This window comes from Arachis duranensis, chromosome 3 (genome assembly GCF_000817695.3).
Source record: "Arachis duranensis cultivar V14167 chromosome 3, aradu.V14167.gnm2.J7QH, whole genome shotgun sequence".
NCBI lineage: Eukaryota > Viridiplantae > Streptophyta > Magnoliopsida > Fabales > Fabaceae > Arachis > Arachis duranensis.
Window position 1 is genome coordinate 134,893,120 of NC_029774.3, and position 13,645 is coordinate 134,906,764.

Sequence of the window (13,645 nt, forward strand, 5' to 3'; positions counted from 1 at the left end):
AGATATTTGACCCCTTCAAAAAAATAAAATTATATAATCTGAAATAAATCCATCCTTCATGCATTTAATTTATTTATAGAATAATAATTGCTCCATACCCTATTCAACAGCTATTATTTATTAGTTCAACCATAATACAATAACTAAATACCAAAAATAAGATATTAAATTAATTATTTATACAAAATAATATATATTTTAAATATAAAATATATATTAAAAATATATAAAATAAATATACATAGATATATAATGTTTACTAAATTTGATTTTTATAAACTAATTATTTTAAACAATTACGTTATGTTACTACATGAAGTAATTAATTTTTAAATTTATTATTTGAAAAATAAAAAATATTAAATAACGAAATAATTTTTTAATTAAGTTAAACTAAGTCATTCTACGCTTCTTCTTCTTCGTATGTATGTGTGTTTTTTCTTTTTCTTTTATCATTTGATTTCTTTTCCTTCTTAATTGTTTTTTCTCTTCCTTCTCCTTCTTTTTTTTTATTTGATTTTTTTTCTCCTTTTCTTCCACTTTCATCGTCATCATTATTATTATCGCGTCGTAGTCATTATCATTCTTTCGTATGTATGTGTGTTTTTTCTTTTTCTTTTATCATTTGATTTCTTTTCCTTCTTAATTGTTTTTTCTCTTCCTTCTCCTTCTTTTTTTTTATTTGATTTTTTTTTCTCCTTTTCTTCCACTTTCATCGTCATCATTATTATTATCGCGTCGTCGTCATTATCATTCTCTTCTTCGTCTTGTATATATGTTTAACAATACTATTAAATACAAAGAATTTTAGTATATAATACAAAAATTTTTAAAAGATAATATGTCTAAAATATTAACTCATCCACTTCTTCTCCTAAATATGATCATTAAAATTATCATGCACAGACATTTATGAATAATCACATATTCAAAATATTAGCTTATCTACTAACAAAATATAAATGTTCAGCAAAACTACTAAATATAGAAATACGTTATAGAAAATTTGATACATAACATAAATTTTTTAAGGACTATATATTAAAATATTAACTTAATAAATAAAATACAATAGAAAAAATTTTTTATATATTATATCGATAAATTTTTGTATTATGTGCAAAGATTTTTATATTATATTGATAAATTTTTATATTATATATAAAATTTTTTATATTATATCAATAAATTTATGTATTATATATAAAATTTTTTATATTATGTACAAAATTTTTTATGCTATATCAATAAAAAAAACTCTAATATGTCGTTAATTTTTGCTGGAGTTTAGACTAAGTTAGATTTACATAAATATTTATATTTATAGTATCACCTTAGAAATAGCTGCAATTAGACTTTAGTTAGGTGATAATATATAATCCCTTTTAATATGCTATATTAAATTTCTGATACGTAAAATTGAGAGTCCAATCTGACCAAAGAAACAGTATGATAGACACGAATTTAATTGAAAGTATACGTGTACTTATTATTAACATTTTTATTACTAGTCATGAAAGAAAAAGGAAAGTCGTATCCACTTTTATTTTGTACCGCTTTCCCGGGAACGAAAAGTCCATATAAGCTTTATCTACATTATTATTGTATTTTATTATTGATTCACCATTATTTTGGCTTTCGTAGAAAATCAAAATCAAAATCAAAATCCACCTACCGTGTCTATATAAATCTCCATAGCCTCCAATATCATATTCATATGTAAACATTAAACAGATCACATCGCTCCAAAATAAACATTTTGGTTTTGTTCATATATATATGGATTATCTGAAAGCATCTCTATTCCAACTTCCTTGTTGAATTTCGGCGCTTGTTGCGCTTTAATTTTCTCTTATAACCTAAAAACATTATTGAAGCTTAATACAAGGATCAAAGGTGATTAATTATGGCTGCGAATCCATCGTCAGAAACAAATGGAAAGCATGAAGTGGTTATGAATATAGAAAACAACAACAACAACACAAGCAATGGAAACTCATCATCATCATCACCCACCTCTCTCCCTGTCTCTTTGTTGCAGAAGGTATTACTTATAATTAATCCTAATCTTTCTTCACAACCTATCTGACATAACATAACATGAGATTTGAATACAGTTTGTGGCAGAAGTGGTGGGCACATATTTCTTGATATTTGCAGGGTGTGCTGCGGTGGTTGTGAACAAGAACAACGACAATGTCGTTACACTACCGGGGATTTCTATTGTTTGGGGATTGGCCGTTATGGCACTCGTGTATTCCATCGGTCACATCTCTGGTGCCCACTTCAACCCTGCTGTTACCATCGCTTTTGCTTCTACTAGAAGGTTCCCCTTCAAGCAGGTTAGAATAAAACAGGAATTAGAGAGTCAAACAAACAAGTTTATCTCACACTAGAGCATTAATTACCAAAACCATGTGACACATGTAGGTATGTATAAATTCATGGCTCCACATTAATGTTGTAGGTACCGGTCTATGTAGCAGCTCAGGTTGTTGGATCTACACTTGCAAGTGGAACCCTCAGATTATTATTCGATGGGAATCAAAACCAATTCGCAGGAACACTCCCTGCTGGCTCTGATCTACAAGCATTTGTCATCGAATTCATCATCACTTTTTATCTTATGTTCATCATATCCGGGGTTGCAACCGATAGCAGAGCGGTAACATCAAATTTCTTTCTTGCTTGCAATGTTTTCTATTAAATTTTTTATTATTTGGTGACCAATTCGGTAGACTCTGATTCTTACTAGGGCATAAAAAATGGTACATGATTTGACGAAGAGTGTAAATATAATAATTGTTATTACATGACACGGCAGTTGAGAGACTGAGAGCGCATTGGACGGCTTATTATTTATTGTAATTTAATTTTGGATGATGTAGGTAGGTGAGTTGGCTGGGCTTGCAGTTGGCTCCACGGTGTTGCTGAATGTGATGTTTGCAGGGTACGGTAATGGTATTATTACAACATTAATTTAGGATGATATTTTGGAAGGAAATAAATAATAATAGAGTAATATGGTGTGAGTGACAGGGCAATAACAGGGGCATCAATGAACCCAGCAAGGAGCATAGGGCCAGCAATAGTGCACAATCAATACAAAGGGATATGGATATACTTGGTAGCTCCAGTTTTGGGGGCTGTTGCTGGTACTTGGGTTTACAACGCTCTCAGGCACACCGCCAACCCTCCTTCTCGTGTTATTAAAAACACCGCTTCTTTCGTCAAAAGACAAGCTAGTCTTTAGACTCATGCCCAACTTGTACCACAATCACAGACTAGACTTGTATTACTATATCAATTCTCAACATAATGTTATAAATTATCAAGTCTAATTTGGTATGATTTCAGTTGGGTTAGTTGTGTTAATATTTTCCAAGCAAAGAGGAAAAGTTGGGTGAATTGGCTCTGTAAAATCGTCGTGGTGGGGGTGTGTGTCTCCAAATACGCAGAATAAAAAACTTGGGTCAAGAAACAACAACTGAAATGGAAGACTAACTCATCATGCAAAAACCAAAATTTCAACAAGTTTCGTTACAGGACAACTTTTAAATGTTGAAATGAGGAGACAATCATTTATGTTTGAGATTAGTTAGTTGAACTTGACAGGTAATAATAATAATAATAAGTGCTCCACATTCCACAATAGTAGTAACTTATTTTATTTTATGCCTCTCAGATGCTGTCTTGTTCTTTGAAAAATGAAAAATTAGAGTGTAGGGACCCAAATCTATTACTACTAGTACGCAGGCATTTAAGGGATGATTGAAATTGAAAAGTAAAACAAGCGATAACTGAGTCAACTCTGAAGCAGATAAGATCAGAGTTATGGAATATGGGCTGCATCAAAAGATTGTCTGATTCACATGCATCATGCATCAACCCGGAAACCACCAATGTTTCCTGGTGTTTTCATTCTCATTAAAAACCCGTGAATGTGATCATCAAAATTTAAACACGACTTGTTGCGGTCATCAACTCTGGCTCTTCTTTTAAATAAAGAATGGGAATATAAACACTCATCAATGCTCTTCTCAATTCATTTCAGTTAGTAGTATTTGATTCATCAAATATCAAAGAAGAATTGAATTAGGGTTCTCAAGGTCCACTGGCTTCACTTGGGTTTTCCTGGCACTAGGCTTTAGGTAAGCCTACATTCCATTTCAAAAGCCATTTCTACAATCAACTAATGACAGGGAAAAAAAAATGGAAAAAAAACACGAATAAACTGTAACTGTCTGAATTCTTAGATTGTACTCGTAACATTCTTTGACTGAAGAGTACTCTCTATATTTTATTATAAATTACATAATGTAATGTGAAATAAAACATGTATACACTGCTGATAGGAAAGGAAAATTGGAAGAAAAAATGAATTCAACATGTCAGAACATGCTAGCTTTACACTGTTAGGAGAAAAAAAAATGGAGGGTGAAGAATGTTTTACTTTATTTACCATTACGGGGAGCAGGACCTCTCCTTTGCCTGGATCTTGGAATAATGAACGGCCAACAACACACTAGGAGAAACAGAAACTGCACAAAAAATGTTGTCATTGCAATCCATATGAATAAGCTTATCTTCCAATTCCATATGATCCTCTTGTAAAATGGGAGTTGTGCCTCAATTACCACAGATGAATCATATATTTGAGGAAGGCCAGCACCATGTATATACTCTGATCGTGGCTCAAGGGTTACTCTTAAGCACGAAGTAGGTTCCTCCCTTTCAACAAAACCCCTTATCTTCACTTCCAGAGTCTGTGTTTCTGATGCATAACCAGTAAGAAGAGGAAGAATATTGACTAGAGTCGTCATTAGCCGGATAGGTTCACTTCTAAATTTTAACATGCAAGGTTGGCTCAAACTTGCAATTGTTTTACCACTATATGTTAAGAAGTCTGTTCTGATCTGCAAAATAAGACCAAAATGAAAGTCCTGAAAAAGTAAGCAACACAGTAATAATATTATAGCAATGCTACATGACCAGCAATAATAAGTGAGCACTATTTGTCATCGTCAAGGTTCTAGAAGGAAATGGCAATTTTAACTGAATGCACCTCCATATGCTTGAAGAAACTATGAACAAACACCAATACAATTATAATATATTCTTGAACTTTGACTAGTAGATCTTAAGCTGTTTTCAAGTCTCTTGATCAACATGGTGATAAATAAATATAATAGATACAAACACTTCAGCCAAACGTTTTGGCTATCGTGCAAAGGCCAACCAAATGCCTGCCTCTTAAGTCTTAAGGGGAATGGATCCTCTCCCATGAAAATAAATTTCGCTTGATCTTTTCATGTGTTTATTTTTACCATCGATGGAGAAGGTGGAGCCAAGCATGAGGCTCAATGAGAGAAGGTCGTGAAATTCTCACATGAAAAGATCCATATAGTATCTTAATAACACAACCTTGACACAAAAGTGGACTTGGCAATTACGGAAAAAGAGCAGTGCTAATAAATCTATTGTTACCTACCAAAATTTTACAAAGACAAGGGCACTAAATTAAGACAGCATGAAGTTGCAGCTAAGCACACATAGCTACATTCAAACGTGGACGCTAAAGGCCCCAGATTAGGTTATTCACCATCAGAGGATCCCAATACTAACTAACGTAAGAACCATATGCATTTAAATTAAGTAAAGATGCAGAACTAGCAAATCTTCACAACAGCAAAGTTTGCTTACAATGAAATGAATCGGATAAATAGGTACCTGAAATACCCCAAGATTTCTATTGTAACCTGATTCGGGCACTTCCAATGAAACAGTAACCTGCACATTCTGTTTAGGAGGTAACACCCTTTGACCCACCCACTTACTAGCTGCAATTTCCTTCACTGAATCATGGCCACCAACAACAGCAGCACACGATATTAGAGGCACATATGCCACAGGACTCTGCTTGGTGTAGTCAAAGTTGAAACCTTTTATCAATTGGGTTGGCTTCTGCGCTAACCCGCTGACCACAAACCCACTAAAAACAAGTGAGGAAACAGCAAGAGCAAACAGAACACAACACACGACCATAGACCACAAGAACCCCCATCCACACCTAAACGCAACGTTCCAGAATGCTTTCTGATCCTTAAAAATTACCCGAGCTGGAATACCAACGAACCCAAAGGCACAACCCAAAACCTGAGTCGAAAAACGAATACCCTTTCTCCATGTTCCGAAAGGGTCCACGATGAACATGCAAGTGTGGACAGTGAGCCACAATGGAAACTTTATTAACCAAATCAAGATTTTGATTTGAAACAAAATTGCCCTAATTAAAAATCCCGCTGCATATTCTAGCGTATTCGACGGAGGAGAATCGACGAGCCTCGGCACCTCAGAGGAGTCAGCGGAATCAGCAAAAACATCGTCTTTTGCAGATACAGCTGTGGTTAACGTCGATTCCTCGCGTTTCTCTTTGGTCACAATACTCGCAGATGGAAAAGGAGGAACCTTTTTCTCTTGAATCGAAATAGGTTTCGCGGGAATCTCCTCAAATTCGGAGGCCTTGATTTCCTTCAATTTTAGGAGGTTCCGATGATGCTTTTGGGAGCTCTTTCTGGCGTCGTCGTCATCGATGATTTCGCTCCGGGAAGCGGTGTCCGTAGATTCCGTAAAGAGAGATGGGGGGCAAACGGAGCGGCGGCGTAGCTTGGCGGAGGGAGGACTATAAAGAGGGAGCGGAGGCGGTTGAGGATCGCAGAGAGCGGGAGCGGAGGCGGAGAAAGGTTCCAGTGAGTCATTGGCGTGGTCGTCGGAGCCATTGAGGGTGTCTGAGTAAACGTCGTCGTTGGGGTCCATTGAAATGCGATTGCGAATGTGGAGGCAAAGTTAGTTGGTTAGGAAGTTATTCGGTTATTTCCGGTTGGTTATTCTCAATTCGGCTCTGCCTCCCATTTTCAAGCCACAACGGATAATTTGCCTTTCATAATTTTCAAAAGATTGAGTGAACTACTATTTGTTTATTTCTACTCGCAAATGTTCAAAACGTTCATAAATTTATTTATAAAAAACCAAAATTAATTTTATTAATTTAATTTTGATATATTGTTAATGTGTAAAATAATTTTATATATATAATTAATTATATAAATACACATTAATAAAATAACTATTTTTTATATTGATTTTATAAATAGTCATTCAAAAGAATAGATATAATTGTATTACTATATAAAATATTTTACACTATTAATACGTTAAAATTAAACTCTTAATTTTATACCCACAAAAAATAAAATTTAATTGACAAAATTATTTTAATATTAAAAAATTACAAAAATATTATTTGTATATCAATTTCAGCCGCAGTATGTAAATATGGTAAAATATCATATACATATACGGTGTTGTAGAAATAATCACAATACACCTATGCGCCAAAACAGAATCACGATGCGCGGTGTCATTGCTCCTCAGTTTCTTCTCTTCTCCGTGCGGCACCGTTCATTCTCTTCTTCTCAGCGCCGTTCATCTCCTCTTCTCAGTGTCGTTTTTTCTTATCTTTTCGGTGCGCTTTACTCTGTTCTTTCTCTCTTCTTGGCACGCTTTATTCTCTTACTTTTAATGGAAGGTGAATTTCTCATATCAATCACTACATTACGTTAATTTGTTTCGGTTATTCTTATTTTAGGGTTTTAATTTTATTTTTATTGACCAAAATTAATAAATTTGTTATTTATTGAAGTAAAATTCAGAATTCAAATCCAGAATTTAAATTAAGAACTCAATGAAATCTACGAGCTTTTCATTCTCTTTTTCTTGGCGCTTTTCACTTTTCTCTTCTAATCAAAAGTGAGTTTATCTCCTTAATTATTGATAATTCAATTTTATTTCTTCTCTTTTGATTTGTTTTGATTTTTTTATTCTAGAGTTTTGATTTTTTTAAATTGTGAAGTTTGTAGCCAGAATTAGGAAAGTTTTGTTATTCTTTCGAATAGAATTCAGAACCTAATAAAATCATAAAACTCTAATGTTGAGGTTTGTACTTTACCTAGCTAGTTCATATGTAGTTAGTTGATAATTTTATAAGATTAATAGATTAGTAAACTCATTTCTAATGCTAATTTGATTTTAGACTCTGTTTCATAGTACTTTAGACTTTGATACAAAAAGCTTTTTAATTAATTAAAAAGTGTATATTTAAGTGGCTAATGCTTTTAAGACACTATTTTCTGCACAAAATCTTGGATATTGTATATAGTTGTAGTTGCAGATAAATATTTAAATGATATTACTAAGATCGCATGAGATAAATATGTCTATTCATAATAAGTTGTTAATTAAGTTTATTTTTAAGATTTAATTATTCTGTTGGTTTATATAGTTTTATTAAATTTTTAATTAGGTTTTTATACTTTTTTTCTTTTAATTGGGTCTCTACATTGTTTTAATTTTGTAATTAAGTCCTTCCTAGTGTAAAAAATATTAGAGTTAACTGAATATTTCTTTGCAAATTAAAAGTATTTATAATTAAAAATTTAATTAAATATTTGACTGCATGTATTTTGGAAAAATTATTATGTTAATTTTAATATTTTTAACATGAAAAAAACGTAATTACAAAATTAAAAACAGTGTAGGGATCCAATTGAAAGGAAAAAAAAGTATAAGGACCTAATTAAAAATTTAGTGAAACTGTAGGGACCAATAAAGTAATTAAACCTATTTTTAATTATCTTTTTTATAACACCCAAACATTCAAATTCTTATACTCGATTCATAAGTCAATGATAATAAGGTGGTACGACTCTCAAGCATACATACATACATATATAAATTGAAAGGAAATATTAAATGATAAGCCTTAAAAGGAGTAAAATAAAATTACGAACAGAAACTCTCATGTATCAATAAAACAGAAGATAAAACTCATCTTAAAGCGAAGGTAAAGATAAGGAGTAAGGAAGGATAAGATAAGGATAGGATATAAATATATAACATAAGTAAATAGCCACTGGTTACGACCCGCAAAATTAGTAGTTGACAATAGAATTTCTTATCTCTCCCAAGGATACATCATCGCCTTTATAGGCAAGTTTTCCAAAAAGGAATAAATACTTAATATAAGTTTTTCAAAATAAAAATGGAGAGACTCTAAACAAAATATAAACAGAATCCAATGATCTTCGCCATCTCTCAGATGAAGTATAATTCACTGCTGAGTACCTGGACTTGCATCTGAAAAATAAGAGATATATACGAAATGAAAATCCTCGACCCATGAATTACCAGTAAAATAAAAGTGCCAAATAAATACAATGTATTATAATAAGAAGTCATTAAGGATCTTAATCTCCCTTTCATCAATTATTCATCCTAAGTTCTCACTAATCCATAACTTAGACAACTATCTTAGAGGATACTAAGTCTAATTCAATCTATCATCTTTTTCAATTTTCCAACTTCCAATTCATTGCAAAACCATGACCAGAATCAGTACCAGCTAATTTGACTCAGTGATTATATATCAATACTTCACATATTTACTTGAAGCAAGTGAAATCACTTCACTACGTCTACTCAAGGAGCTCAAATCATCTCATTCAGTATTCATATTTTTTAATCAATCATTTCATCATTTTATTTCAATAAAGATAGCCCTCAGTGTCAACCAACACCAGCATGAAGGACCTCTCAGTTGTACAAACACAAATAATACAAACAAGTAATACACAAATAAGGCAAATAAGCAAATAGCATTTAGTCATATAACATATTCAGTGAGGCAAACTAATACAATTAGGTAAACCCAATCAAATCAAACATATGCAAATAATGTATGCTTACTCTATGGCCAATGAGCTCATCTGTCGGTTATATAGCCAATCCAACACATCCGGTAGTTAACCCATATATCATCTCTCAACACGAAGGAAATCCTCAACTTTCAAGGAGGAAATCCTCAATCACCCATTTAGAGAGAGAATGTGGTGTAATGATATGGAATCCTCAATCTAATTCATTCACACCACAGCTAGGAACCGAATCGAAGGAAATCCTCAACCTTCTCTATTCAATTTCTCAATGTTGCAAAAGAGGGAATCCTCAACCCCACTTGCCCACTACAACAAGAGAGGAAACCTTAACCTCATCTTGTCCATTACAACAAGAGAGAAAATTCTCTATCTCAATTTTCCTATCAGTGAGCGGATCCAACCGCCATCCTCACCATTTCAATTCGAAACTTATTTCAATTCAACAACACAAGCAAACATACCTGCAATCCGAATTAATCATTACAGAATTAAATTGAAGGGAATCATCGACCTTCTATTCAACTCTTTAGTGCAACAAGTGAGGAAATCCTCAACTTAAGCTCGTCTACCACAACAAGAGAGGGAATTCTCGACCTTAACTTGTTTATCACAGGAAGTGAAAGAATCCTTAATCTCAACTTGCCTTTACGTGAGCGGAATAACACCACCGTCCTCACAACATAAATTTTATTGTCTCTTTAATCATAATCACAACACGGGAGAGGGAATCCTCTACCTCAACTCGCTTATTTATCCTGGAATATAGTGTTCGTCACACTTCACCATCATCATCTTGTCCAAAACTTCACTCACTGATACAACATATAACTCGGAAGGAATCCTCAACCTCCCCAATCTTCCATCATTCACCAATTATCAATAACTCACACCCATTGCTCATTTTGCTCATTATTATCATCATTCTCATCATATTCAATCTTTACTCCTCATCACATTCATCCTCATCACGCATCGCTTTATATCTTTTTTTATTTTTCTTAATTTCACTAACTTAACTCTCTTTAGATTTGGTCTTTAACTCTTCCATTTTAATTACACCAGCTCTATACTCTTATCGGAGTTTATAAAAGTTTAAAAGGCTAAAAGAATGGTTAAAAGGCTTAAAAAATACACTTTTGTAAAATCTGAAGGTTGTGCGTAAGCATGTACTTGATCGCGTACGCACGGGTTGAAAATTCGGGTGTCGCGATGCGAGCCCTTGTCTGTGTACACGAGAGTTGAAAACAACAGCCTTCCCTCGCGTCGCGTGGCACCTCTGCATAAGCTCAATATTGCAGAATTGCGAAAAGCTGTTAAGTGAAAATTTCAGTTTTTTAACTCAATTTTTAAACATTCATATCTTTTTGTACAAAATTCATTTTTCAATCATTCTTGAACCGTTAGAAATATCGATAAATGAATTTTCATAAAAATCCAATTTAAAAACTTTTCCAACTTTGAGACTTGAGTTATGACCTGTCAAAATTGGTCAAAATTTTTTTTTTTTACCAAAAGTAGAATTTACCAATTTTTCAAAGATTCACAAGTTTTAACCATTTTCAATCAATAAAGAGAACCCAAATCAACCAAATCCACATATTCACACTCAACCAAAATCAAACCTACTTCATTTACTTATTTCAACTCAAATTTCATCCACTTCACATCTAAATCCTCAATTCCCAATATCCTATCAATCATTCCAACTTTTTCAGATAATCATTATCAAATTCCATTCAATTTCAAACATTATTCACCCAATACATCCATCAACTTACTATTCTTATCTTTTTTCGACCTCTGACCCAAAATACACAGTCTCCAACCCAATATTTATCAATTCAATATATATATAACTCAAAATTATACAATTCACTACCCGACAACAATTCCAACAACACATCAACTATCCATCATCACATTATTCTCATCCAAATCATCAATTATCACAACATATCATCTACACATATAAAGTTCATCCAAAAACACAATTCAAATTTAATCCTAGGGAGATCTATCTTAGAAATTCTCATCACACCACATGATACTTAAATCAAACTTAAACCTACCTCTAGTGACGGCGGTTCACACCCAACACTTGAATTCTCCATTTCAAGGCTCACCCAAAAACTCTACAAACTAATCCCAAATTTTAAATGTATACTCAAAAGCACCTAATACTCTGATATGTATAATTTCATACATACATCAAACTAGGATTTATAAAATCTCATAAATTATAAGGGTTGGAGGATTCTTACCTTAACCCATAAAAATAGTTAATGAAACTCATTAATAGCTCAAACTAGAACACCCCTAAATAACCAAAATCATAAGATTTTCTCAAAACCTAAACCCAAACTCGAAATTAGAGGGAAAAACAAAATTGGACAGAGGATAATTAGATACTATTTTGCATATCATTACTAGACATCCTAATCATTTTGTATTTTAATGCAACATGTGTAATTGAAATCGTTGAATCGCGAGGTGGCATTGGCAGAAACGTTCAAGTACACCCGCAGCTGAATGAGAACAAAGAGACATAAATAACATTCAACACCGCCTTATGATATCTAATGTATCATAAATAATTAAGCTTTTACAAATAGTAAAAAAGTAATTTATTTAATATTCATTAATTATTATAATAATTAATAAATATTAAATAAAATAAAATAAATTTTAATTATTTTTTTTTTGTTTTTCTAACTAACGTTATCGCAAATCTAAATAGTCCTTTTAAAGCAATCATAGAGACAATCAAGTTTAATTATTCAACCAAAATAACAAGTTGTTCTAAAGCAACTCTTTGTTACAATGAAAACCTTTTATATATAGAAAATTTATATGTTCAAGTAAGGAGTCAATTTTTTTTCTATCAACGTCGGTCATTTTTTTATTTTAAATTTTAAATTCTATGCACTAAATTTTAATTTTAAATTTTAAATTTTCTAAAACTAAAAGTTAAAAAATAATTTTAAAAATCTTTTTTGCTAATATTAATTACTTAAAAGTTAGTTCTCTTTCTCTAATACTTTTTGCTAATTTATAGCTCTTAGATTAAGCAAGAGATACTGACTAAGTGAAATAAGAATAAACATTTGTAAATCCATATAAAACTTGCCTATGATAAATTTGTGATTCAAGGAGAGGAAAAACTATGACTAGAAATAGTGATACACTTGTATTAATAACAACAATATTGATTATTGGATTGGTTATTTTTCTTGAAAATTTTAATTTGGATGGCAGTTTTCGTAGGCCTCATCCACCCAGAGGAAAAAATCCTAAAGAGCATTATTCGCTTCCTGATTATTATTATAATCAACAAATGATGGAATGCATCGAAGAGTGCGAGGATATGTTTAGGACTAAGGAATTAAATGAAGAAGATATGAAGATGTGCATTGCATTGTGCAAAAATTCATACGAACGACCATCACACCATTAATAATGGTAAGTATCTAATTATTACAACTTTTTTTTACTAAAACACTACTTTTTCTAAAACTTATTATTAAAATATCATCATTTTTAAATTAATTACTTAAATGCTCTTTTTTTTTGTACTGTTAAGGTAATAGTTGATTTGTTATTTTATTTTTAATTGTAATAATAAAGAAAAAGTGGCATTTGAGTAACTAATTTTAAAAGAAGAATATTTTGATATTAATAAGTTTCGAAAAATGTGGCATACTAATAAAAAAAACCTAATTATTACTTGTAGATTTTACTAAATATTTGTGGTTTTATTATTATTTATTATTATTATTTTGATATTGTTCTTTTATTTTAGATTTATTAATTAAATCCAATAATCCAGTGTCTCCATGACCGTGAGAGTGATGATCTATTTAGGACTCACGAAC

At 31.9% G+C, this 13,645-nt stretch overlaps 2 protein-coding genes across 2 annotated transcripts; one reads left to right on the plus strand and one right to left on the minus strand.

Moving 5' to 3' along the window:
• The first annotated feature begins 1,718 nt into the window (after positions 1 to 1,718).
• Positions 1,719 to 3,351, plus strand: LOC107482208 (nodulin-26). Its single transcript, XM_016102628.3, has 5 exons — positions 1,719 to 2,044; positions 2,118 to 2,342; positions 2,468 to 2,665; positions 2,889 to 2,950; positions 3,040 to 3,351. The coding sequence occupies exons 1-5, from the start codon at positions 1,907 to 1,909 to the stop codon at positions 3,251 to 3,253; spliced, it is 837 nt and encodes a 278-aa protein (XP_015958114.1). The 5' UTR covers positions 1,719 to 1,906; the 3' UTR covers positions 3,254 to 3,351.
• A 920-nt stretch (positions 3,352 to 4,271) lies between these two features.
• On the minus strand, positions 4,272 to 6,932 carry LOC107482207 (seipin-2-like). Its single transcript, XM_016102627.3, has 2 exons — positions 5,731 to 6,932; positions 4,272 to 4,916 (listed from the first exon to the last, which is right to left on the minus strand). The coding sequence occupies exons 1-2, from the start codon at positions 6,814 to 6,816 to the stop codon at positions 4,455 to 4,457; spliced, it is 1,548 nt and encodes a 515-aa protein (XP_015958113.1). The 5' UTR covers positions 6,817 to 6,932; the 3' UTR covers positions 4,272 to 4,454.
• Positions 6,933 to 13,645: the final 6,713 nt, after the last annotated feature.